We start from the raw sequence: 25,409 nt of genomic DNA, 5'->3' as shown, positions 1-25,409 counted from the left end.
TTTGGTTGTTAAATGGGCCAGTACAGCTTCAAGGTGGTTTACAAACAGATTAAAGTTACCTGCAGGTGCTCCATATACACTTAATATTATGAAGGATTTTTTGTGAAATTCTAATTCTGTTGCACATGCTTCCATATGCTGTTCTAGGCAAAATTTATGGATGTCTATGTTCTTAAATTTATGACAGTTCCTAATGAATGTGGTAACTCCTCCTTTCTCCATTTCTGATCTACAAAAGTGAGATGCTAACCTAAACCCTGTAACACTTAAAAGTTCTGTACTAGTGGTCACATGATGTTCAGAGAGGCAGATTACGTCAGCTGGGTTTGAAGACTCTAATTCATCTATGCAGATAGTTAATTCATTAATTTTATTTCTCAGTCCTCGAATATTTTGATGCAATAAAGATAGCTGACATTTCACATTGACTGAGTTAAAATTTGGTAGAGTTATAATATCTACTGACTGTTGAAAATTCTTAACCAATAGCTGTTTATGCTGATGTAATAAGCTGGAATTATGTTTTTTGATTTCTTTCTCAAACTTAAGGTTTGTCTCAGTTCTAACCTCGCTTAAAATTTGCTTTCTTTCTGTCCTCCCTACCCTAAAAATGGGTCTTTTCTGAACCCTATAACCACTGGAATTTTACCACTCATGACAGTGCCTCCCCCCTTTAACTTTCCTGCTATTTCCCCAGCCAATTTACCCTTCCCCTTCCTGTTGAGGTGAAGTGTAATCCCACCTACTGAGAGAATCAACAGGAACCACACCAACGTGTGACCCTGCACCCGACATAAGCAGCCGTTCCAGCTCCAAATTAACTCTCTTGACAGAAGAGTTCAAACGAGGTCGGTTATGGCGCCCAAGAACAGATACAAACTCAAGACCAGTATGCCTCGATGCTGATGCAATCTTCGCCAGGTCACACTCTATACTGTACCCAGGATCTCTGTCAACACTGTTACCTGCCCCACCCACTATAACCACAGTGTCTTCCTTTGTGAAATCTTTGCAAAGTGATCCTAAATCCTCTGTCCCCTGCTCCAGACCAGCACTAGGTTTAAAAAAATTGGTGACCTGGTATTCTGATCCTAGTTCATCCTGCAAAAGTTGGCCAACACCTCTTCCATGGGAACTACCTAACAACAACACTTTCTTTCTCTTTACTGATTTCCTTACATTCTTACTTTTCAATTTGCTGCTGAAAGTTTGTTGTGCCCTGTCTACACCTGCAACTGCTTGAGGCTCACCAGCTTCTAACTGAAGCAACAGGTCAAATCTATTTTCCACATTCACCATGAAGCTGTCAGACAAAGTTCTAGGCCTGTTCCTCCTGTTACCTGTTGCCACTTCCCACCTCCCTTTACCCTTCTCCCTCCTTAACCTGTCAAGATCTCCCCTGGCCTTGTCTAACTCAGCCTGAAGGGCGGCAATTTTCCCCTCCTGTTCTAGTATCTTCCTGTCTTTACTACAAATCCTACAAAACCACTGATGAGTCTCATTTACTTCCCCTATTCCCACGCCACTACAGTCTCCCACATGGAAAAAACTACAGCACCCATCACACCAAAGCCCCGACCTAACAATTCTACGGCAAGTCAAGCACTTTTCACTCATGATAAACATAATGGTTTATTAAGAATAAGGCAGTTAAATTACAGATAAACACGAAAATTCGTTTACACAAATTTGGCCTATACGCAACTGTGTAAACAAAATCAAAAGTGGAAAGTTTCTGAAACAACGACTTAAACTTTACGCTACTTTCCGGAAATGCTAGTTAAATAATGAAGAGGTACGCTAATTTAAATTGTTGGAGAGAGCAAGGAACAACTAAACGAAATTCTATAGATTTGCTGCAGCAGAATGTAAACAGGAAATACGACTGTACGGTCTCTTCGCGTTTTCTGCTTTATTACGTAAAGAAAAATGAAACTTTTAATGGTACACTTAAAAGGCACACTAATACACCTATTTACCACGTAATCAGTACTAATCTATATGTTTTATAATCTAAAATGAGTTATCTTTACGAGAACACCAAAACTCGCCCTAGTCGCCTGGCTGCAGGGCTGAATTCATCAACCGACCACGGCATAACAGCCCGGATAATTATAATGGACATGATATTTCCGGCCGTGAAAGTCTACATTTTATGCTGGTAATGTCACTCTCTGCCAATCACACACGTAGATAATAACATAAGTGACCCTACGAAACTGTGTACCATCTACGCCTTCAGAAATCTTACAAACACCATTTATGGCATTCAAGTACAAAAAATAGTAAAAAAAAGTCATTCCAATACAAAAAATGATACAACTCCATAAAAATTCAAAGTTGAATTAATCCTAAAATGTTGAATTCCTAGTTTTGAAACTATTCAAACAATTTCATTTCTGGTTTAGCAATTCTCATTGTGACTAATGTAGTATTGCAATTTCTTGTTGTAACTTATTGTGTTTCCAGTCCTTCACCTGTAGAAATTTATTTATTAGTTAAAAATAATTTCGTATCTTACTGGATTAGTCAGAAGGGCGAGAGCTGTCTTTATCTAAGGTCATACCATCAGAAACAGCCACAAGTAATTGCGTTCTCTATTCACATCTTACTCAACTGTCTTTAGTCCTGCCCATTCTGTAGATGGATGTCACCAAAATAGCCAGAAAAAGGCCTAAGATCATTGTAGTAAAGCGCCACACACAGCTGATGCATTCTCCAAGACAATGGTATAACCTTGTCTATATGACTGTTCATCAGTATAAATTTTGACTTTTTTTTTCATTCTTTGCTTGCAATTTGTGTTCTTTCTGTTAAAGAATTCGACTGTCTTTCATTTCCATCCATGTCTTATACCGCTTTACTTTTCAAACAACGTTAAATCCAAGAGGGAATAAGAACAGAGAAAAATTGGATAGCTTGCTACTAACCACTTACAGAAGGCCTTGAGTGGCAAACAAGCACTTTTAAAGTATATTTAAAAGTAGACTAAGCTCTCAGACAAAGTCCTTACCATTCTTCATAACCTTGGTTGGTACATACACGTCTAAAGCATATTGTACACTGTATTTGAATTTTATCGTGTCCCTGGCAGCAGTTTAAATAGTGTAACTCTCTCATTTTGGATAGCATTACTGCCACCTACTTAGCCCAGTTGTATTGAAATGCTAATATCCGAGCATGTAGTATGCTTCATGCAATTTATTGTATGCTGTCTTCTTCATGATTTTGTAGTTCCAATTCTTCTTCCTGATTTTGTAATTCTAATGTCCAGAAGTGTAGTTTCATATATTTTTATCTTTGGTGTATGTGTCCAGTAACATACAGTCCTACGCAAAGAAACTCAGAATGGAAGCCCTATTTTTTAAAAATCTCATTAAAGAATATTTGTTGAAATAAAATGCCAGTACCGATGAAGCCATGTAGTATTTCAGTCAGTTATTTTGTTTGCCGATTAGAGTGTTGTAAAGCATGCAGAACAATGGTGAATGGTTGGTCTGAAGGAGGTGGTAAATAACATCTTGTAAGTCTTATTCTGGACTTATGAGAAAGTGGATTAGTAAAAGAATCCCCAACTAAACTCCACCCGAACAGGCCATGAAGGCCCAACAGTACCGAACGGCCGCCGTGTCATCCTCAGCCCACCAACGTCACTGGATGTGGATATGGAGGGGCATGTGATCAGCACACCACTCTCCCAAATGCATATCAGTTTACGAGACCGAAAGAACCCCAAGCTGGAGGTAAATCATGGACATTCTTTTATAGACTAACTTAAGCCATTACAACAGCAGCTTAAACAGAATTTTGTAGTTTCATGATAGGAACACATGGAAGAGAACTTGACAGCAGCTACCAACAGCATGAGCAGGAGATGATGTCTTTGGCCCCAGGAACGGAAAGCTCACAAGCTGACATATAGAAAAGAAAGTGCACTCTCAGTCAGTGTGGATCATACGTGTTTTCTTTCTGTGTAAATACTTCATATATACCTGATGGTAACAATAGTATAATTGCTTTGCAGGCTCAAAGAACATCGGGCACTTGAAAAAAATTTGATAAATAAAGTCTGTTATCACAATAGTGGGCTTGGTGTAGTGCACACAGAAGCAGCTCTTGATAGTGTGGTGTATGCTCACATACATTCCCAAGCTGACAATGAAGCAGTGCATACCGTAAGGTCTGGCATAATGTCTTTCATTTGAATAGAACATGTTGTCATACAGAAATGGATAGAAATAAAGATACAAAGAAATTACAACATGTAGCTGCTAGTGAACATTGATTTATGTCAATGGGGAAAGTTGAAAATGTGTGCTGTCCCAGACTCAAACTCGGGTCTCCTGCCGGCTAGCCAGAAGCTCTTAGGAGACCCAGGGTCGAATCCTGAACACCACATATGAGGGGGGACCCAAAAGAAACTGGATTGTTGTCATAAAAAATTTATTGATGAACCTTTTTACAAAATTACTTCAGTCACCTTCAAAATACTCTCCATTACATGCGATGCACTTGTCAAGTCTCTTTTTCCCACTGTTGGAAGCATGTTTGGAACTCTTCAAGTTTGATATTGTCCAGTGCCCTTTGCAAAGCTGCTTTTACCACCTCCACATTGTCGTAACGCTCCCCTTTTAGCGTTTTTTTCATTCGTGGAAATAGGAAAAAGCCGCAGGTCTGGCGAATACGTAGCGTGGGGAATGACAGACCACCTCTGAGATGCCAAATAGTGGGTCACTCGCAAGGCCGTGTGTGCTGGAGCATTGTCGTGATGCAGAAACCAGTCACCTGATCGCCAAAGTTCCGGGCGTTTCCTCCTCACATCCTCTCTCAGAGGCCTTAAAACATCCAAGTAAAAGTGCTGGTTAACAGTCTGGCCAGGGGGTATGAATTCCCGATGCACAATTCCATGAACATCAAAAAAGGCAATGACCATCGTCTTCACATTTGACCTCAACTGCCTTGGTTTTTTTGGTCTGGGAGAGTTGGGAATTCTCCACTGGCTTGACACTTGCTTGGTTTCTGGGTCATACCCGTAACACCAACTCTCATCCCCTGTAATGACTTTGTTCAAGAAGTTGGGATCACGTGCAATCTCTGTTTTCAAGTCCTGACACACATTCATGCAGATGGTTTTTTGCTCCTGTGTGAGAAGGCCCGAAACAAATTTAGCAGCAACACATCTCATGTGCAAATCCTCACTCAAAATCTGCTGGCACGAGCTCCAACTGATTCCTGTCTCTGCTGAAATTTGGTCGATCGTTTGGCGACAATTCTCGTGGATCTTTTGGGAGGCCTTTTCAATGTTCTCCTTATTTTGCGATGTTGAAGGGCGTCCAGAACGAGCTTGGTCTTCAACACACATCTCACCATGTTTAAAGCGCCCAAACCACTCGAAAACCTGTGTGCAGCTCATAGCGTCCTCCTGGAAATCTTCCTGAAGCATTTGGAGTGTCTCCGTTGCAGTTTTTTTAAGCAGGAAACAAAATTTCACACATACTCTTTGTTCTTTTATAGTTGCCATAACGACTTCGCAGAGGTAACCCGCCAACAGTCAGAGAAACACAATACCACACTTGCACGTTCAGCTCTACACTGACGCCGTATGCACAGCTGTTTCACGCAGGTCTCTACTCACACCATCTAGCGTGAGAACCCTGCACTACGTCTACGAGTGGCAGCGTCCTCGGAGTCCGGTTTCTTTTGGGTCCCCCCTCATATATACTATAGAAATAAGACGGAACATTAAATTAGAAGCATTTTGATTCTTTACTATCTGAGTAATTTGTTTGTACAACTTCATTAGTATAAGAAATGTTAAGTAACAGTACCTTTCATTCTGGATACTTACTCAGTCATCACAGTTGTCACAGACTTTTGCTATCACAAGAATTATTTACTCAGAGTTTGTTTGTTTCGTCTTTCTGTCGCAGCCCAGAGGTATGTTCACACTAGGTATTGAAAGGTTGATTGTGTGACCATCCACAAATAATGGACAGACTGATTAAACATGGGAAAGTGGTTCATTGAAGGTTGAGGGAAGGCTGCTGTTTTAGATTCAGGTGTCTTTCTGTAAAAATTTGTTAGCTGCTAGCGATTGTCTGAGTAGTAGAAACAGGTTGAGTTTTGTGAGAGACTAGGTGAAGTAGCTCCATGGTAAGACTTTGGACTCACACATTAAAGAACGCTGATTCAAATCCCTGTTCATCCAACCAAATGTAGGTATCCCATTGTTTCCATAATTGCTTAAGGCAAATGCCAGAATGGTTTCTGTGAAAACTACACAGCTGATTTCCTTCTTCTATACTTCCTAGTCTTAGCTACTGTTTCATCTCTAATGACCTCAACAACACCAGCTGATTTAACCATAGTCTTTATTCCTTTGATTTACGTGAGAAGCCACTGTCTGGACAGTACATTGTGTGAATAAACACAGCACATCAGCTGTTGAATATCTTCAGTTTCCATTCTTCATTGTTATTACATTTTCCCAGCATTATGCCTTTTCTTATCTCCTCTTATTTTTTCACCTTTATATTTTAATTCTCATTGTTAACGCAGTCATGTTTATTGAACACTATGCAATACGATGAAGTTTGTCATGTTGCTTCCGTTCATTCATTCCAACATTTTAGTTGTAAATTCTCTCCCTCTCCCTATGTGTATGTGTGTATGTTGGGGGATGCATCTCTGTGTTATGAATGTTCTTAATGATGTCTAATTATGCAACTTTGATGATATTCAGTTGAAACAACTACACATTCTGCTGTATCTGATTCCTTGCTATTGACTGGAGAATATAGTAATTAATGTCGCAACAATATTGTGAGATGGATAGATTGCTGTTCAACATATAGAAGAGATATTGAATCTCAGACAGGCACAATGAAAAGAGTGCTATATTTTAAGCTTTCGACCAGAAGGCAATCTTCACCTACCTATCTACCTCCTTCCCTGCTCCAGTTCCAGCACTACACAGCCTCCTGTTCTGCCAATGCACTCACTAGTTCTTTTCCCCATTCTCTGCTTCTCTCCTTTTCCACTCTCCCCCTCCCCCCAAACTTCCCTACTGCACTTAGCAGCCTACCCTGTCCTCACCCTTGCCCTGCTATCCTTTCCCATCCCCGCCCCATGCTGCCTCCTTACCCCCTCCACCCACGCCAGACTGCTGCTCCTGCCAAGTGCAGTTGTAGTCTGCATCCAGCCACAGGGGTTGAAGACAGGAGGCACGTGTGTGTGTGTGTGTGTGTGTGTGTGAGAGAGAGAGAGAGAGAGAGAGAGAGAGAGAGAGAGAGCTGTGCTGCTTATGTGTGTTAATTAATGTTGCAAACAGGAAGTTCATAATATAATGTTCAATTTTTCTAACATGTGTAGCCAAATGCCATTGATTATTATTGTCGTATTCCAGGCTTAATACACATTTAATACACAATATTTGACATCCTCTGATGATATAATTTCTTATTAATACTAATGAAATGTAATGCTCTTATACTATTTTCTTCTTGCTTCCTCTGTTTGTATTTTGAGATAAGACAAATACCTTAAAGTATCACAATCAGAATTTTATTCTCTCATGACTTACATACATAAATCACTGGTTTAAAGTACAGGAGACTTGTAAATATAGATCATGTTTGTCAAACAAAAAACAAAAACAATCTTAATTTGCAAAAGTCATTACAGATTTGTTTATGAGTCTACAATGAAATCTTCATCATCATTTAAAAATTCCATGAGTGAATAATAAAATTTTTGCACTAGGATGGTGTCTTATCTTCAGTAAACCTAGTTCCATACTGCGAAAGGTTTTCATTTTTAATATATTATGAATTTTCATAGCTGTATAATGAGAAGTTTGGGAGAAGAGTTTTACTCTACGAGATGGCAACATGACATTATCTTTCTTTCTTGTGTTGTATAAGTGTTGAAGTGGTTTCCTATAAAAAATTCTGGATTGGCACAGATAAAGGTAAACAGTTCATAAATGTAAATACACAAAATAGTTAACATTTTTAGCTCCCTGAATGAAGATTGGCATGACTCTCTGGGCAATGGAATCTTAAAGATTTAAAAATCTAATTTTTTTGTTGTTGCTGTTCTTGCAGCCATTATTGCTGTTGTATGGAAGAGAGGTTAGGTGAATTTGAAATTTAACTAGGCTTTTAATGCTGTTTGTAAGATATCCAAGAAACCAGTCAAAATCCAGTTTTTATCTTCTTACAGTAAAGTTTCTTGCAGAGCTGTTGGTTGAATTATGAATTTTGAAACATTGGTGTGTCATTATGTATCCTGTGACTTTTAGTAGGTTTAAAAAATATTTGTATCATAACTGCCTGACTCCTGTGCAACTGAAAAATATTGCAGCTACTAAAATTCGTTAAATGATGAGAATGTTCTTCAACTTTAATGTTATCAAAACTCCCAAAATCATTCATCATTCTCATAAAAATCTGTAGTAACATGTCTTATCTGTTATCAGTCCATTTTAAGCAGTTGCATTAATTTTAACTCTATGGAAAGTAAATTCTAATGTAGCTTAAGCATACACTGTTATATCTTCTTTGAACATTCAGTATTTGGAACAACAAAAAAAAACTATCTGCTTACAAAAGTGTCATGTTTACAGGGAAGAAAAAACAGCATTAAAGGGGGAGAATGTGAATTTACTGGGAAAACTTGAGCAGGTGTGGAAAAACTATAAGGAGCTGCAAAAGGAAAATGTTAAGCTTAGTGCTTCTGATGAACTATCAGCAGAAAAGGAAATACAGGTTAGGTTCTGAAATGTGTGTGGTAAACATCTAAGGAAAACAGCAACAGAGTTTGGAAATACCTTGAACTGTTTTGACTGCGAATATATGTGGTCTTTGTCAATGTTTGGGTTATGTTATGACAAATTGGCGTTAATGATGGTCTGCATTCACATATTTGGTGAAAAGCGTACTGCCAGCCCCAAAATCTTTGCTTGTTTCCTGTCCACACACATTTCTAATGTCAATATAATTTTTTGTGGTGTAATATTTATTTATTTTACAGGGAAGAGATGGCCGGGCTACAAAGTAACATAGATTATTTAAATAACAAACTTGCAGTCTCATTTGGGACTGAAGAGTGGAGAGGTAATTGAGTAACAAGATGAAATACATTTTAAAGTAGCTGCAACACAAAAAATAAAGATCAAATATAAAGAATTAAAGTACACAATTTAAATAGTCTATTCTATCTGTGGCTGATTGTGCGATGAAATGCTAACGCTAATACTTAAATTGCAGTCCTTTTGGCATGAAATAAACAGTAATAAGCATTACATAACCTATATTTATTACAAATGCTTCATAATAAATGCTATCCATGATGTGGAATATGTGTGTGATATTTGATATCAGATAGAGCTCATGAATCATTTTCTCAGAAAGTCTGTTGCCACAGAACACTAAAATGAGAAGAGCATAAAATAAAAAGAGAATACAATGAAAATTTATTTACAGAAAAGAAATCAACAAACATATAAAAACAAGTTCAATAAATTTCATTTGCTTCCTCGTAGAAATTTTTTGCAAACTTACACTATGTAATCAAAAGTATCCAGAGACCCCCAAAAACATAGGTTTTTCATATTAGGTGCATTGTGCTGCCACCTACTGCCAGGTACACCATATCAATGACGTCAGTAGTCATTAGACTTCATGAGAGAGCAGAATGGGGCGCTCCGCGGAACTCACAGACTTCGAACATTGTCAGGTGATTGAGTGTCACTTGTGTCATACATCTGTAGCGAGATTTCCACACTCCTAAACATCCCTAGGTCCTCTGTTTCCAACGTGTTAGTGAGGTGGAAACATGAAGGGACACATACAGCACAAAAGCGTACACGCCGACTTCATCTGTTGACTGACAGAGACCGCCGACCGTTGAAGAGGCTCGTAATGTGTAATAGGCAGGCATCTATCCATATCATCACACAGGAATTCCACACTGCATCAGGATCCACTGCAGGATTACTATGATGGTTAGGCGGAAGATGAGAAAACTTGGATTTCGTGGTCGAGCAGCTGCTCATAAGGCACACATCACGCCGGTAAATGTCAAACGACGCCTTACTTGGTGTAAGGAGCATAAACATTGGGTGATTTAACAGTGGAAAAACGTTGTGTCAGTGACAAAACACAGTACACATTGTAGCAATCCGATGACAGGATGTTGGTATGGCGAATGCACGGTGCATGTCATCTGCCAATGCGTGTAGTGCCAACAGTAAAATTCGGAGGCGGTGGTGTTAGGTTGTGGTTGTGTTTTTCATGGAGGGGGCTTGCACCCTATGTTGTTTTGCATGGCAATATCACAGCACAGACCTATATTGATGTTTTTGCATCTTCTTGCTTCCCACTGTTGAAGAGCAATTCGGGGATGGCGATTGCATCTTTCAACATGATTGAGCACCTCTTCATAATGTGTGGCCTGTGGCGGAGTGGTTACATGACAATAACATCCCTGTAATGGACTGGCCTGCACAGAGTCCTACCTGAATCCTATAGAACACCTTTGGGTTGTTTTGGAACTCCAGCTTGTTACCAGGCCTCACCGACCAACATCGATACCTCTGCTCAGTGCAGCACTCGAAGAAGAATGGGCTGCCATTCCCCAAGAAAGCTTCCAGCACCTGATTGGACGTATGCCTGCGAGAATGGAAGCTATCATCAAAGCTAAGGGTGGGCAAACACCATATTGAATTCCAGCATTACCGATGGCGGGCACCATGAACTTGCAAGTCATTTTCAGCCAGGTGTCCGGATATTTCTGATCACATAGCGGGGAAGATCAGTTTGGATTCCGTAGAAATACTGGAACACGTGAGGCAATACTGACCTTAGGACTTATCTTAGAAGAAAGATTAAGGAAAGGCAAACCTACGTTTCTAGCATTTGTAGATTTAGAGAAAGCTTTTGACAATGTTGACTGGAATACTCTCTTTCAAATTCTAAAGGTGGCTGCGGTAAAATACAGGGAGCGAAAGGCTATTTACAATTTGTACAGAAACCAGATGGCAGTTATAAGAGTCGAGGGACATGAAAGGGAAGAAGTGATTGGGAAGGGAGTAAGACAGGGTTGTAGCCTCTCCCCGATGTTATTCAATCTGTATATTGAGCAAGCAGTAAAGGAAACAAAAGAAAAATTCGGAATAGGTATTAAAATCCATGGAGAAGAAATAAAAACTTTGAGGTTCGCCGATGACATTGTAATTCTGTCAGAGACAGCAAAGGACTTGGAAGAGCAGTTGAACGGAATGGATGGTGTCGTGAAGGGAGGATATAAGATGAACATCAACAAAAGCAAAACGAGGATAATGGAATGTAGTCGAATTAAGTCAGGTGATGTTGAGGGTATTAGATTAGGAAATGAGACACTTAAAGTAGTAAAGGAGTTTTGCTATTTGGGGAGCAAAATAACTGATGATGGTAGAAGTAGAGAGGATATAAAATGTAGACTGGCAATGGCAAGGAAAGCGTTTCTGAAGAAGAGAAATTTGTTAACATCGAGTATAGATTTAAGTGTCAGGAAGTCATTTCTGAAAGTATTTGTATGGAGTGTAGCTATGTATGGAAGTGAAACATGGACGGTAAATAGTTTGGACGAGAAGAGAATAGAAGCTTTCGAAATGTGGTGCTACAGAAGAATGCTGAAGATTAGATGGGTAGATCACATAACTAATGAGGAGGTACTGAATAGGATTGGGGAGAAGAGGAGTTTGTGGCACAACTTGACCAGAAGAAGGGATTGGTTGGTAGGACATGTTCTGAGGCATCAAGGGATCACCAATTTAGTATTGGAGGGCAGCGTGGAGGGTAAAAATCATAGGGGGAGACCAAGAGATGAATACACTAAGCAGATTCAGAAGGATGTAGGTTGCAGTAGGTACTGGGAGATGATGAAGCTTGCACAGGACAGAGTAGCATGGAGAGCTGCATCAAACCAGTCTCAGGACTGAAGACCACAACAACAACAACAGCGTAGCTGCATTGAAGAGGACCAGATTATGAAACAAATGTCATCACTGGCATGAATTTAAGTCATCAGTAGGCAAAACAAATTTAATTATGGTTAAAGCAATGACAAAAATATAGAATTCGGAAAAAATTTGTGGTAAGTTCTATGGGAACAAACTGCTGAGGTCATCGGTCTCTAAGCTTCACACTAATTAATCTAAGTTTAAACTAACTTACACTAAGGACACCACCACACACATGCCTGAGGGAGGACTCGAACTTCCGATGGGAGGAGCTGCGCGAGCCATGGCAAGACGCCTCAGACCACACAGCTACCCCATGCAGCTATAGAATTTGGCCTAAGATTCACGTGTGTATTGAAATTGTGTTGAAACTATAAAAGTTGTATTAGGAAGTAGATCTGATACTAGATGTGACACATTGAAACTTGACAGAAACATGTCAGTTGCAACCATCTTAGGCTATGTGTTTTCAAATGTCACAAATTCACAATATTCAGTTACCAAATGCAAGGATCAGCTTGTTTAGAAATGTCATTGTGTGGTCAAGAAATTAACTGCTTGCAGAAGCTGTACTAAATAAAATGGAATGAGTTTCTGAACGACAAGAATCATACTTGATCATTTAAAATTGCTGCATAAATATTTTTCACATGAATCAATCACAATAATGTGAAGGAATGTGAAATGTGTAAAAGAAAGTGCATGATCATTGTCTTATTAAATGCAAGTCTGCTACCAGTATGTAATGCTGCTACTATGCATGGATAATCCCAGAATATAACAAACCCCTGTACTCATAGCTCAACCAAGTGAAGCAGGTGTTTGGAAATACAAATGTGGACCAATTTTAGTAGTATTTTATTCAGTGTTTTCAATGGCCACAAGACATATTTGGTCTCTCTCTGAACAGTGCAGAGCAAAGACCAGTGCTGCCTTCAACATCAGGCACACACTTCACTTAGCCAACCTCTTCCAAGCAGCAGATGGAATCACACACAGAAGCTAGTTGCCTCTTAGCACAAGCAAGATATATAGATGCTGAAAGTACTGTCAGCAGATTTCTTACTTATCTGGCAAAGTGAACATGAAAAGGCAGGATTAAACTGTATTTTGCCTCACCCTTAATTCTGTGACATCTTTCTTTTGTAGTAGACAGGTACAACATACAGTTACCATTTTTTCAAACAGGAATTGTTTGCTTCTGAGAGATTGAAAAATCATAGTTTAGCCTAACATTCTGAAAGTTTTCTTCTACATAATATGATGTGGAAAACTAATCATCAGCTTATTAAACATTGCTTAAAATTGGGAGACCTAAAGGGGGATTCAAAGATTAAAAGAAACTTTCCTTTGACTATGCAGCAATTTTTGGAAGTTGGTATAGCTAAGTTTTTGTTATAATGACATAAATCCCTCGGTGGAGTAACACAAAATAAAGGAAAGGCAACTACTCACCTACAACAGATTGGTGCATGGATCACAGAAACACATAACGAAGACAGATAGTGCTTGGAAGCTAGTGTGAATGCCATTTCTGTTACTTGGAAGTGTGCTTTATTCATTGGAAGCTAGTGTGAATGCCATTTCTGTTACTTGGAAGTGTGCTTTATTCATAGACCCACTATAGCTAAATGGTTGCCCTTCCCTTATTATGAGTTTTTCTTACCGTTGTTATTAAACACAGTGTACAATTCAGCGGACGTGTTTATATATCCTGTGTACTGTCTGAATCAGTATTTCATGAATTAACTTATAAAATACTCCCTATAGCTCTTTAGAAGTTAAAACTGCAACAAGTATTTCAGCAAGAGACTAAAAAAATTGAATTGCAAGAAGGGCTAGCATCTATATAAAATCAGTGACACCAATAGGGCTGCAATTCACATTATTTATGCTCGATGAAAGAAACATTACAAACAAAATACAATGGTTTGCAACCTATAACCTTTAATGAGTACTTCCTCTCACTGTTTCTGGCAACAATTTAGGTTTGGATACAGGAAACATTCTTCTCTAATTACATATGTCATGGAACAAATATAATTAGTTGTAGACACTATAATAATACTAATTTTCTTCTCCTAACTTCTGAATAACAGCAAGAAAAACAAGCAATTTTATATTCACTTTTCAGGTTATGTATCATTCAACTTTGGCATGTTAAAAGCTGTAACAAATACAAAGTGCATAACATTGCCTAATTAATTTTAAATTTTTCTTTCATTTTGATCAGTGTTAATTTTTGAACTATTGTGTAAATATGTTTTGTAAATAATACTCAGTTAAATGATATTATCCTACACATTAGCTTGGAGGCTGTTTCATCATCTCTGCTTTCTTGCTATATTACTGCACTAAGTATCCTGCTTCAATATTTAATTTAATGGCTCATATCATTGTGGTTCTCTTGCTTCCACATTCTGCAACCGATACTGTTGTAAAAACAGTGCAGCTTCAGGCTATAGTGTCTGCTGTAAGCTTAAATTATTCAAAGTAAATTTTCTTAAGTCAGTTTAATTTTGCTGATTTTCTGTATTTTGATGACACTAGAAAGACGAATACCCAGAACTGAGTCCATCTAAAAACTCGTGTATTCTAGTATTCTTTTTAGTATGGATCTGTGTTATGAAGGTGTACATGTGGAATAAACAATCAACCTGATATTCATTTGCACTCCACAGCAATGGTTCCCTTTAAATTTTCTACACATAGTTTATAATTTCATTGGACATATGTCACAATGAAGGCAGTGTCAAAAAATGAGAGTTATCACATCCTCTGACTATAGTTCTGCTTCACTCTAAAAAGTCATTCTTTTCTGATCTAAAAATAGCTGACCCTAGTCTTTTTTCAGTTCTCATACTTCAGCAGCCCTCTTGCCTTCTCTTTCTTCTATGGGCACTCATGTTAACAGCTGCATTCTATGCTTTTATCATGGTTCAAGAAGTGTCCTGAGTGAACAGTAATAATATATTCCTGTGTCGTCTGTTAAAACTTCTCTCATTCGTGTTAGCTGTCCAATTTTCTATAACTCCAACAGCCAGTACAAGAGACTTCATCACTGTTCTAACAAGGAAGCGAAAAGCTAGCAGTTATTCATAATTATTAGATGTGAGAGATTTGTGATAATTTCAGTGATTGTACAATCTAAAACTGAAACTCTGGAATGGAACAACTTTAACAATAAAATTAAATGTATTTACAATTTTTTGAAAAGAACAAGACAATGCAAAAGAATTTTTTTTTTTTTTTATAGACAGCTTCCATATTTATCAAATCACTTGGGCATATTACAGCTGCACAGGAATGATCAGTGAGTCAAGGAAATCTTACATCAGCAGTAATTACAGATGTTGATGTAGTTTCAGAGAAGATGTAATTTCCAAGTTTGGAAACTGTGGTCAGTGGACAATACCACAGCTCTCTTCAAGGCTGTATTTCATATTCTTGTTTTCTTTGTGTCTGATCTCATCTGATGGGGTCTTTATTAATAATGATGATAGCAATGGAGAATGCCACATCAGTCAGATAATTTTTTGTACCAGTTTTTAGCTGAATGGGGTAAATTCTAACATAACTTAAATCCCAACAGATGCAAATTGTTGAGATATATTTCAACAATACAGTGAAATTGCATACTATATCTGTGAACTCAGGTAAACAATATTTGTGTAAATGATTAATCTGACTGTAAAATGTGACTGTGGACTGAATAATGTTATCCATTTGTGATGTGGTAACTTGCTTCTAATAGAATAATATGTCATGTTTTGGACTTCTGCTGGAGGCTGATTGTCATCATTGCCCTGTCCCTGAAAGTGAAGTCTCCTCTGTTCACAAATGGGATCTGCACATGCTTATCCAGATTAGAAATATATGAAATTATTGGTCTCTGCCTGTCTGCTCTAGACAGTGCTTCATAAGTTTGCAAACCACCACTGTGTACGAATCCACGGTGAAAAGAAATTAAATTGTTTTCAATCAAATGAATGGATGCTGCAGAAGCATTTGTTGACAGGTTATATTTTGTTGAAAACCACACATTTATAGACCTGGACTTCCTTAAGTGGTCATGAATGCATAACAATAATGTCAATTGTCAAGCTTAGTTTCATTTGCTTGCATTTTTTTTTTTTTCATTCCAGAAACTGCAACTGTAACCTGTTAGTGATGCACAAGTGTTCTGAACTACAGAATATAAATACTTAAATGCTTTATGTTACTAGATGCTTAAAATGTTGCACTGAAACTTTGTCCCCAAAAGTATTTAGAATGGTAGATGAACATATTTTGCACATATTAAGAACACTTCCAGCTGATCATTAAAATTATTTGTGCCTTTAATAGATGAGGTGCAATAGTTGACTTTAATAGTAAACACTGCTGTATTTTCATTATAATATTAATTAGTAGTAGTATTTGCATAATAATACTAAGTTTTAATCAGTTTTTTGCATGTACTGTTCAGCTCATCAACACTAGTTGAACATTTATCCTTTTTAAAATTTCAGGCAACACATTTGGAGAGGAGCAAAATGAAACGGGAGACAGGAGGCTTGAAACAGGACAGTATGATTCACAACAAGGCTATGAAGAACAAATCGAGTACCCTCCCCACCAACAGTATGAGCAACCAGAAGAATTTGGTTACCAAACAGAACAGCAGCAGCAACAGCATGAAGAACAGCAACCTCTACAACAAGAGCCGCAGCAGCAGCAGCAGGATCAACAACAACAGCAACAGCATCCAGAATACGGAACACATGAACCTCCATATGAGCAAGACCCAGGCATCCTCCTCACTGGACCACCTCCTCCTCAGTCCATGGAGGCGTGAGGTGGCTGTACCTCCACTTACACTGGAAGATTTAGCTACTGACAGCGATTCATGTGGATCGCAGTCTGCACAGCTAGATATCTTCAAGTAGCAGCAACCTTCACTTAGACAGCACAACAAAAACTGTTATTCCTCAATCTTTTTTTCACGATGTTGATAAATATGCACAGAACTTCATTTCATTGTGCATTGGTATTCTTGCGTACATATTTATGATGTCATCTAAATTTCGTGTACACATATTTTAGTTATTAAAATTGTTTATGTTTGTGTATAAATAAGATAAGAGGACTATATAAGCGAAAAGGATATCTTTAGGAGACTGGCAAACAATTTTCCATTTCATGTAGCCTATTATGCAGGAATATAATTGAAATTACTATACAGAAAATACAGCCTCATGCTTGTTTTTATAATGCATGTGTCATGCCTGTACATCTTCATTGTTCTTGTTGCTGCGGGACATTAAAAAGTCAGAGTGAATTTGATACTGCACTATTGCCCTCTAACCATCTCTCTCTCTCTCTCTCTCTCTCTCTCTCTCATGTGTACTTAATATCTTAAGTTATAGCAATTATTGAGAGACACAGATTTTTTAACATTATATTCCACACAAAGTTCAATTAATTAGACAATGTGCTTATCAAGTCTCAGTAAATTATGACGATACACCTCAAAATACATGCATCATCATCTATGACCTGCACTATCATCATTGGTGTAAGGTGTATGCATATGACAGTATGCTTATCAAGTCTCAGTTAATTGTGGTGTAAGATATCATGATACACCTCAAAATACATGCATCATGATCAGTGATCTATACTATCCTCCTCAGTATGATATAAAGCTAGTATTTCCCTTATATCCCATCTTGTATAAGGGTTAGGCCCCTAAACAACTAACTCTGCTTGTTGCATTTCCTCCTAACGGACAAACCTATACGTGTACATACAAGCCTCTTATAGATTCTTAATTGTTAAAGCAATCAACAAAATTAACGGGTGAAATGTAGCTTACATTTATGTGTAACAACCTTGTTACACAATTCGTTGTTCAGGTCTACTAAACCCTCATCTAAAACCTGTCTTCTGCGGTGAGACATAACAATGGATCAATGATGTAGTCATTACACATTTAATTAACTATGTGGTTTTTGTTTATGTTACAGTGGAATGTGTGCTCACTTCTCATAATCTTCGCCCTATAGAGAGACAAGTGGAACAAAAATCACAGGTTATGCAATAAACTTAAATGTTTATAGAACAACTTAATATCAAAAGAAAAAAAGAACTGTACAGTGTAATGTCATAAGTTCGTGATACTGCAAATAACACTCAAAACTGCACCTGTATGCAGATACTGAGTTTAGGTTTCCTGTTTCAGTTTTTATTTAATTGTATCAGAACCATCAAAATATCATATATAACAATGAACTGTATATAAACAGACATGTAACATTATATAGCTAGGTAACATGTCATATTACATAGTTAGGAAATGTTAGACCAAAAGTTGGCCACATCTATTACCTCTGGGGTAGCCATAATGAACTGCTTAACAGTGCAAGTGCTTTGGCATATTCACACTTCATGAGGTGGATAGTAGTATACTCTTGTCCACAATTGTATGGCACGAGTTCATCTGATAATCCCCATTTATTCATGTTGCTCCTGGTTCTTGCAACTCCAGAACATAGTCTGTTCAAAGATTTCCATATGTTCCATGTTCCACTCCTCTGCATGTCCTGGGAGAAGTTCTTCCCTTGGTATATATTAATCTCAGAGGTGGACTCTATTTTTCCTTCTCCCCCCGCCCCCCCCCCCCTCCCCCGTATTTCTACTTTGCTTTTTTGCAGTTTATTAATGTGATTTTCTCTTGTATATCTGAAACTACTACCAGATTTATGCTACTGATGAGTTCTTGGTATTCAAAGAGGGGGTGGGCCATAGATGTAAACAATTTAGTTTTTTCTTTCCTTGCTGACATTTCACATCCGATGCTTGGGAGAGTGATACCAGCTAGGCAGTACAGCATATCATTTGGTGCTGGTCTCAGACTGCCTGTGAGTATGCAGCATGATTCATTGAGAGTTATGTCCTGCCGTTTGGCATGGCTGGAGTTAAACCACAGAGGGCAGCTGAGTAACACAAGGCTGAATCTGTCGTTCTTACTGGCTTGGGCTGTGCAACCGATGTAGTGTCTGCTAGTTTACGCAAAATGATATTTCGAGCAGCTACTTCATGCTTTGTGGCACGCACTGTTTCCTGTAGGTGGTTGCTCTGTCTAATGTGACACCCAATTATTTTGTGGTTGTGCATTGCTCTAGATTTAGATAGTTCTTCCCATAAGGTACCCAACATCTTCTGTGTCCTTTGATAAATGAAAATTTGTAATAACAACATTCACTTTGAAACACATTTGCTCCCACAAAAAAGTAAACAGAATATTTCATGTTCACTTGCTGGGACTGTGTTTGCTGCCAGAAAACATGTGCTCCTACCCTGTTTGGTACCAGAAAACACCTGCCCCTACCAACCATTTCTTCAAAGATTAGCAATTCATTGTCTTTTTTTCTAAAAGCTTTGCTGCTGCACAGTATACTAGTTCTGTTTGATAAATATTGGCCTTCTCTACATCCAGCTCTGCAAACCACCGTGAAGTGCATGGCAGAGAGTATGTCCCATTGTACCAGTTATTAGGGTTTCTTCCCATTCCATTCACGTATGGAGTGTGGGAAGAATAATTGTTTGACTGCCTCTGTTCGCGCTGTAATTATTCTAATCTTGTCCTCACGATCCTTATGTGAACAATACTTCGGTGGTGGTAGTATATTCCCAGAGTCATCATTCAAAGCCGGTTCTTGAAACTTTGTTAGTAGATTTCCTCGGGATACATTACGTCTGTCTTCAAGGATCTGCCAGTTCAGTTTCTTGAGTGTCATTGTAACACTCTCCCACGGATCAAACAAACCTTAACCACTCAAGCTGCCCTTCTCTGTATATGTTCAATATTCCCTGTTAGCCCTGTTTGTTATGGGTCCAACACACTTGAACAATATTCTACACTGAAGAGCCAAAGAAACTGGTACACCTGCCTAGTATCGTGCAGGGTTCCCGTGAACACACAGAAGTGCCGCAACACAACGTGGCATGGACTCGACTAATGTCTGAAGTAGTGCTGGAGGGAACTGACACCATGAATCCTGCAGGGCTGTCCATAAATCCATAAGCATACGAGGGGGTGGAGATCTCTTCTGAACAGCATGTTGCAAGGCATCTCAGATATGCTCAGTAATTTTCATGTCTGGGGAGTTTGGAGGCCAGTGGAAGTGTTTAAACTCAGAAGAGTGTTCCTGGAGCCACTCTGTAGCAATTCTGGACATGCATGTCACACTATCCTGTTGGAATCACCCAAGTCTGTCGGAATCCACAATTGGACATGAATGGATGCAGGTGATCAGACAGGATGTTTAAGTACGTGTCACCTGTCGGAGTCATACTGAGACATATCAGGGGTCCCACACTGTTACAGAGCCTCCACCAGCTTGAACAGTCCCCTGCTGACACCCAGAGTCCATGGATTCATGAGGTTGTCTCCATACCCGTACACATCCATTCCCTAGATACAATTTGAAATGAGACTCATCCAACCAGGCAACATGTTTCCATTTATTAACGGTCTGATGTCAGTGTTGACAGGCCTAGGTGAGGCATAAAGCTTTGTGTTGTGCTGTCATCAAGGTTACAAAAGGGGGGGCCTTTGGCTCTGTAAGCCCATATCAATGATGTTTCGTTGAATGGTTCACTCGCTGACACTTGTTGATGGCCCGACATTGAAATCTGCAGCAATCTGCGGAAGGGTTGCGCTTCTCTGTCATATTGAATAATTCTCTTCAGTCATCATTGGTCTCATTCTTGCAGAATCTTTACCCAGCCGCAGCAATGTCAGAGATTTGATGTTTTACCATATTCCTGATATTTATGGTACACTCGTGAAGTGTTCACACGGGAAAATCCCCACTTCATTGTTATCTAGGAGTTGCTGTGTCCCATCACTTGTTTGTCGACTATAACACCATGTTCAGAGTCACTTAAAATCTTGATAACCTGCCACTGTAGCAGCAGTAACCGATCTAAAAACTGCGCCAGACACTTGCTGTCTTATATAGGCGTTGCCGACTGCAGTGCCGTTCTGCCTGTTTACATATCTCTGTATTTGAATACGCATGCCTTTACCAGTATCTTTGGTGCTTCAGTGTAGAATGGGTCACACCAGTAATTTTTAAACTATCTCCTTTGTGGAGTGATTGCACTTCCTCAGTATTCTTCAATAAACCGAAGTCGCCACGTGCTTTACCCACAACTGAGCCTATGTGGTCATTCTGCTTCATATTGCTACAAGTGTTACACCCAAGTATTCGTATGAACTGGTCGATTCCAACAGTGACTCATTGATATTATAGTCATAGTGTACTACATTTTTTTCATTTTATTTGAAGTTCATGGTTTTACATCTCTGAACATTTAAAGAAAGTTGCCAGTCCTTGCACTACTTTGAAATCTTAACAAGATCTGACTGAATATTTATGCAGCTTGTATTAGACTGTACTTCCTCATAGATAACTGCATTGTCTGCAAAAAGTGTGAGGTTACTATTAATATTGTCCACAAGTCATCAATATGCAATATGAACAGCAAGGGTCCCAACACAGTTCCCTGGCGTTTCCAGAATGAGATTTTCACTCTGCAGCGGAGTGTGCGCTGATATGAAACTTCCTGGCAGATTAAAACTGTGTGCCCGACCGAGACTCTAACTCGGGACCTTTGCCTTTCGCGGCCAAGTGCTTGCCCACGAAAGGCAAAGGTCCCGAGTTCGAGTCTCGGTCGGGCACACAGTTTTAATCTGCCAGGAAGTTTCATATCAGCGCACACTCCGCTGCAGAGTGAAAATCTCATTCTGGAAACATCCCCCAGGCTGTGGCTAAGCCATGTCTACGCAATATCCTTTCTTTCAGGAGTGCTAGTTCTGCATGGTTCGGAGGAGAGCTTCTGTAAAGTTTGGAAGGTAGGAGACGAGGTACTGGCAGAAGTAAAGCTGTGAGTAACGGGCGAGAGTCGTGCTTTGGTAGAGCACTTGCCCGCGAAAGGCAAAGGTCCCGAGTTTGAGTCTCGGTCGGGCACACAGTTTTAATATGCCAGGAAGTTTCACAGTTCCGTGGGTCACACCCAGAGTTACTTCTACATTTGATGATGACTCTCAATCCAAGATAACATATTGTGTCCTCCCTACCAAAAAGTCCTCAGTCTGGTCACAAATTTCTTGTGATACCCTATATGATCGAACTTTTGACAATAAGTGTAGGTGTGATACTGAGTCAAATGCTTTTTGAAAATCAACAAATAATTCATCTATACTGCCTTGATCCAAAGCTTTCAGTATTTCATGTGAGAAAAGTGTAAGTTGGGTTTCACACAATTGATGTTTTCAGAATCCATGCTGGTTGGCAATATACATAATTGTAATCCATCTGAGATTTTCCACTTGTCTGTCAGGAAAACAAAAGTGACCTTAGAAAGTAATCAAGTATTTGGGTCATTTCACAAGTAAATTACACAATGTTAAACAAATTTACCCTTCACTCTAAATAAATGATTATACATTACCTTTCGCATAGACATGAAAAGTGAAGTTGGGTCATAGCCTCACGGTTTTATCTCTCTCATTGTATACTGTTCTTATGATCCACCAGAGAGTTCAGATCTTTCCTGGTCGATCTTGCCACTTAAGCTTTGGTCTAACACTGAGTCTCCTTCCTTGTGTCTTTCCTTCTAGTACTGTTTTTACCATCCCTTCCTCCTCTCTCAGTACATTCCCCACCAATTCAGTTCTCCTGCTCCTTATTACTTCTGTCACATCTAGCTCATTGTGCAGTCAATAGATTTCTGCATTTTTTCTAAAACTTCCATACTCAAACAGTGGCCCAATTTTTTTCTTAACAACTTGCTTTCAAAGGTTAATTTTCCTCTCCACCTTCTTGCTCTGTGTCACATGTCTGAGTCCCGTGTGTTTAAGACTAGTCAGACGGCTACCTTGTAAATAGGGAGATTCAGTATTCTTGTCAGCAGTTTTCTGGTGAACAGTTTGTTCATTGCAAAAATACATCTCTTTTGCAGACTTCGTACAGTTCATTACCTCCTACACCATGTTATTTCAATCCAAAAAGCTGCTTAGGTATTTGCAGGATACAGTCTTCTTAAACTCTGTACGTCCCATCTCCAGTATTACCACCACTGGTTCTTAAGCTTCTCCAAGTGCTGCTGTAAACCCCTTTTTCTATTTGTTGATCTTCAAAACATTTGTTTTGCTATCTATACTAACACACTGGATGCCCTTTTTAGTTCATCTCCCTCATCTGCTATAAAAACAGTATCACATCACATTTGCCAATAACTTATGCATTTTTAGTGCCATCCCCAACACTAGGCTAAACAGGCTGTGAAATTTGTTGTTTTACACTTTTCTTCAGCATGAAAATTAAGACTCCTCACCTTCAACTATTATTTTAAATTTAGTTTTGTCAGTACGCATACTAGTCAGTCTGATCAGTCTCAAAAGTATTCCTGATTCTTCCTCTATTTTCCACCTGCTTTCTGTACCTGACACTATCGTAAGCTTTTATAAAATCTATGAATAGACATTATACATTTTTACCAAATTCTCACCAGTTATTTGTCTGAGTATGTATATGAGGTCTATTTAGAAAATAACTGAACTTATTTTTTTCACTTTATTATTAATTTTACAGATTATTGGTCCTTGTCCACTTCAAAGTACTCCCCTCTCCTATTTGCATACTTTTCCCAACTGTGTTTCTATTTCATGAAGCATTCTCAGATTGACTTCATTTCAGGTGGCCTTGAAGGTCTGTAGAAGGACTTTCTTCAATGTCATCGATAGTCTGAAATTGTAGTCTTTTCAGCACTGATGTTTATTCTGGAAATTAGAAGAAACTGCAGGGAGCCAGATCTTGTGAATAAGGAGGCTGCAGGAGTATAGTCATCTGATTTTTAGCACAAAACTAATGAATTGACAGAGTTGAGTGTGTGGGTGCCTAAGAACCATGAGTTATCTCACAACAACTCTGATCTGTTTTTGAGGATTTTTTTCTCATAATCATTGCAAAATGGTCAATCGGCGATTTGTACACACCAGATACTTGATTTTCTGAACATGTGAGTCATCACTTGAAACGGAAGGCCTTCATGGTCCAGGATCATATTCAGTTGACTATGACTTCTTTTAAACCATAAAAACCAATTTTAGCATTGCATACAACCTACAAATTAAAACGTTTCTACAAAAGTTTTCCCTACTTCCAGGCAAAATTTTTACATTGCACCTTTGCTCCAGAAAATGGCCACTAATGCTGAAACACATTGCACTCAAATAACAATATCATGAAACGAAACATGATATCGACACATTAAAAGCACATGATTATAAAGTACTGCCCAACTATAATATTGCGGAGTATCTTCATTGGTATGTATTCAAAATGTTCAGTTATTTTCTGAAGAGACCTCAAGGTAGTAGCTTCTGGAACAGCAAGTCTGCAAAGATCTTGTATGCTCTACATAGGTAGTAGTACCACCTTACCATTACACAGCATTTTTTTTTTTTCCAAAACTGCAGAATCAATCCATAAAGGCTTATAAAGCTTTGTTTAATAGTTCTGTTGCTATGCCTTCAGATTCTGATGCTGGGTTGTTCATTTGCCATAGTACTGTATCAACTGTTCTTTGTTTAAACTCATCCACTTTTGTTTGAGGTCGTTCATAAGTCCATCTTCCTCAGTCCTTTCAGGTCCTATGAATAAATTCAATAACTCTTCAAAGTAACCTTTCCATATTTTCATACCATCTTCTTAGCCAGCCATTAAGTCAACTTCATTATTCTACATATTTGTGATTTTTGGTCTGTACCCTGTTCTGAAAAGAGCATACATTGTTATTGGTTTTGTTGTTGTTGTGGTCTTCAGTCTGAAGACTAGTTTGGTGTAGCTCTTCAAGCACCTCTATCCTGTGTAAACTCTCATCTTCTCCAAATAATACTGCATCCTCATTCCTCTTACTTACTGTATTCATCTCTTCGTCTCCCTCTACGTTTTTACACCACACACTTACCTCCATTATTAAACTGGTAGTCCTTGATGTCTCAGAATGTGTCCTATCAACTGATCCTTTCTTTTAGTCAAGCTGTACACAGATTTCTTGTCTCCCCACTCCTGTTCAGTACCTCCTCATTAGTTATGTGATCTACACATCTAATCTTCAGCATTCTTGTGTAGCACCACATTTCAAACCCTTGTCTAAACTTATCATGCATGTTTCTCTTCTGTACATGGCTACACTCCAGACAGATACCTTCAGGAAAAACTTCCTAACACTTAAGTCTATATTCTGTGTTAACAAACTTCTCTTCTTCAGAAATGTTTTTCTCACCACTGCCAGTCTACATTTTATACCCTTTTTGTTACGGGCATATTCAATTGTTTCCTAATCTAAT

General features: G+C 38.7%; 1 protein-coding gene across 10 annotated transcripts in view; it reads left to right on the top strand.

Moving 5' to 3' along the window:
- LOC126237017 (serologically defined colon cancer antigen 8 homolog) overlaps positions 1 to 17,306 on the top strand; it is a 214,136-nt gene extending 196,830 nt beyond the window's left edge. For 4 of the 10 annotated variants that reach the window (XM_049946747.1, XM_049946748.1, XM_049946749.1 and 1 more), the window contains 2 exons: positions 8,627 to 8,768; positions 16,516 to 17,306. In XM_049946747.1, coding sequence (XP_049802704.1) covers positions 8,627 to 8,768; positions 16,516 to 16,932 — 559 coding nt within the window. In that variant the 3' untranslated portion in view covers positions 16,933 to 17,306. Of the gene's footprint in view, positions 1 to 8,626; positions 8,769 to 9,033; positions 9,117 to 16,515 lie in introns of all 10 variants that reach the window. The other 6 variants (XR_007545021.1, XR_007545020.1, XM_049946750.1 and 3 more) reach the window with 6 other exon arrangements.
- Positions 17,307 to 25,409: the final 8,103 nt, after the last annotated feature.

The sequence above is a fragment of the Schistocerca nitens genome, chromosome 2, assembly GCF_023898315.1.
Source record: "Schistocerca nitens isolate TAMUIC-IGC-003100 chromosome 2, iqSchNite1.1, whole genome shotgun sequence".
Classification (NCBI taxonomy): domain Eukaryota; kingdom Metazoa; phylum Arthropoda; class Insecta; order Orthoptera; family Acrididae; genus Schistocerca; species Schistocerca nitens.
This window is presented reverse-complemented; position numbering and strand designations above follow the sequence as displayed.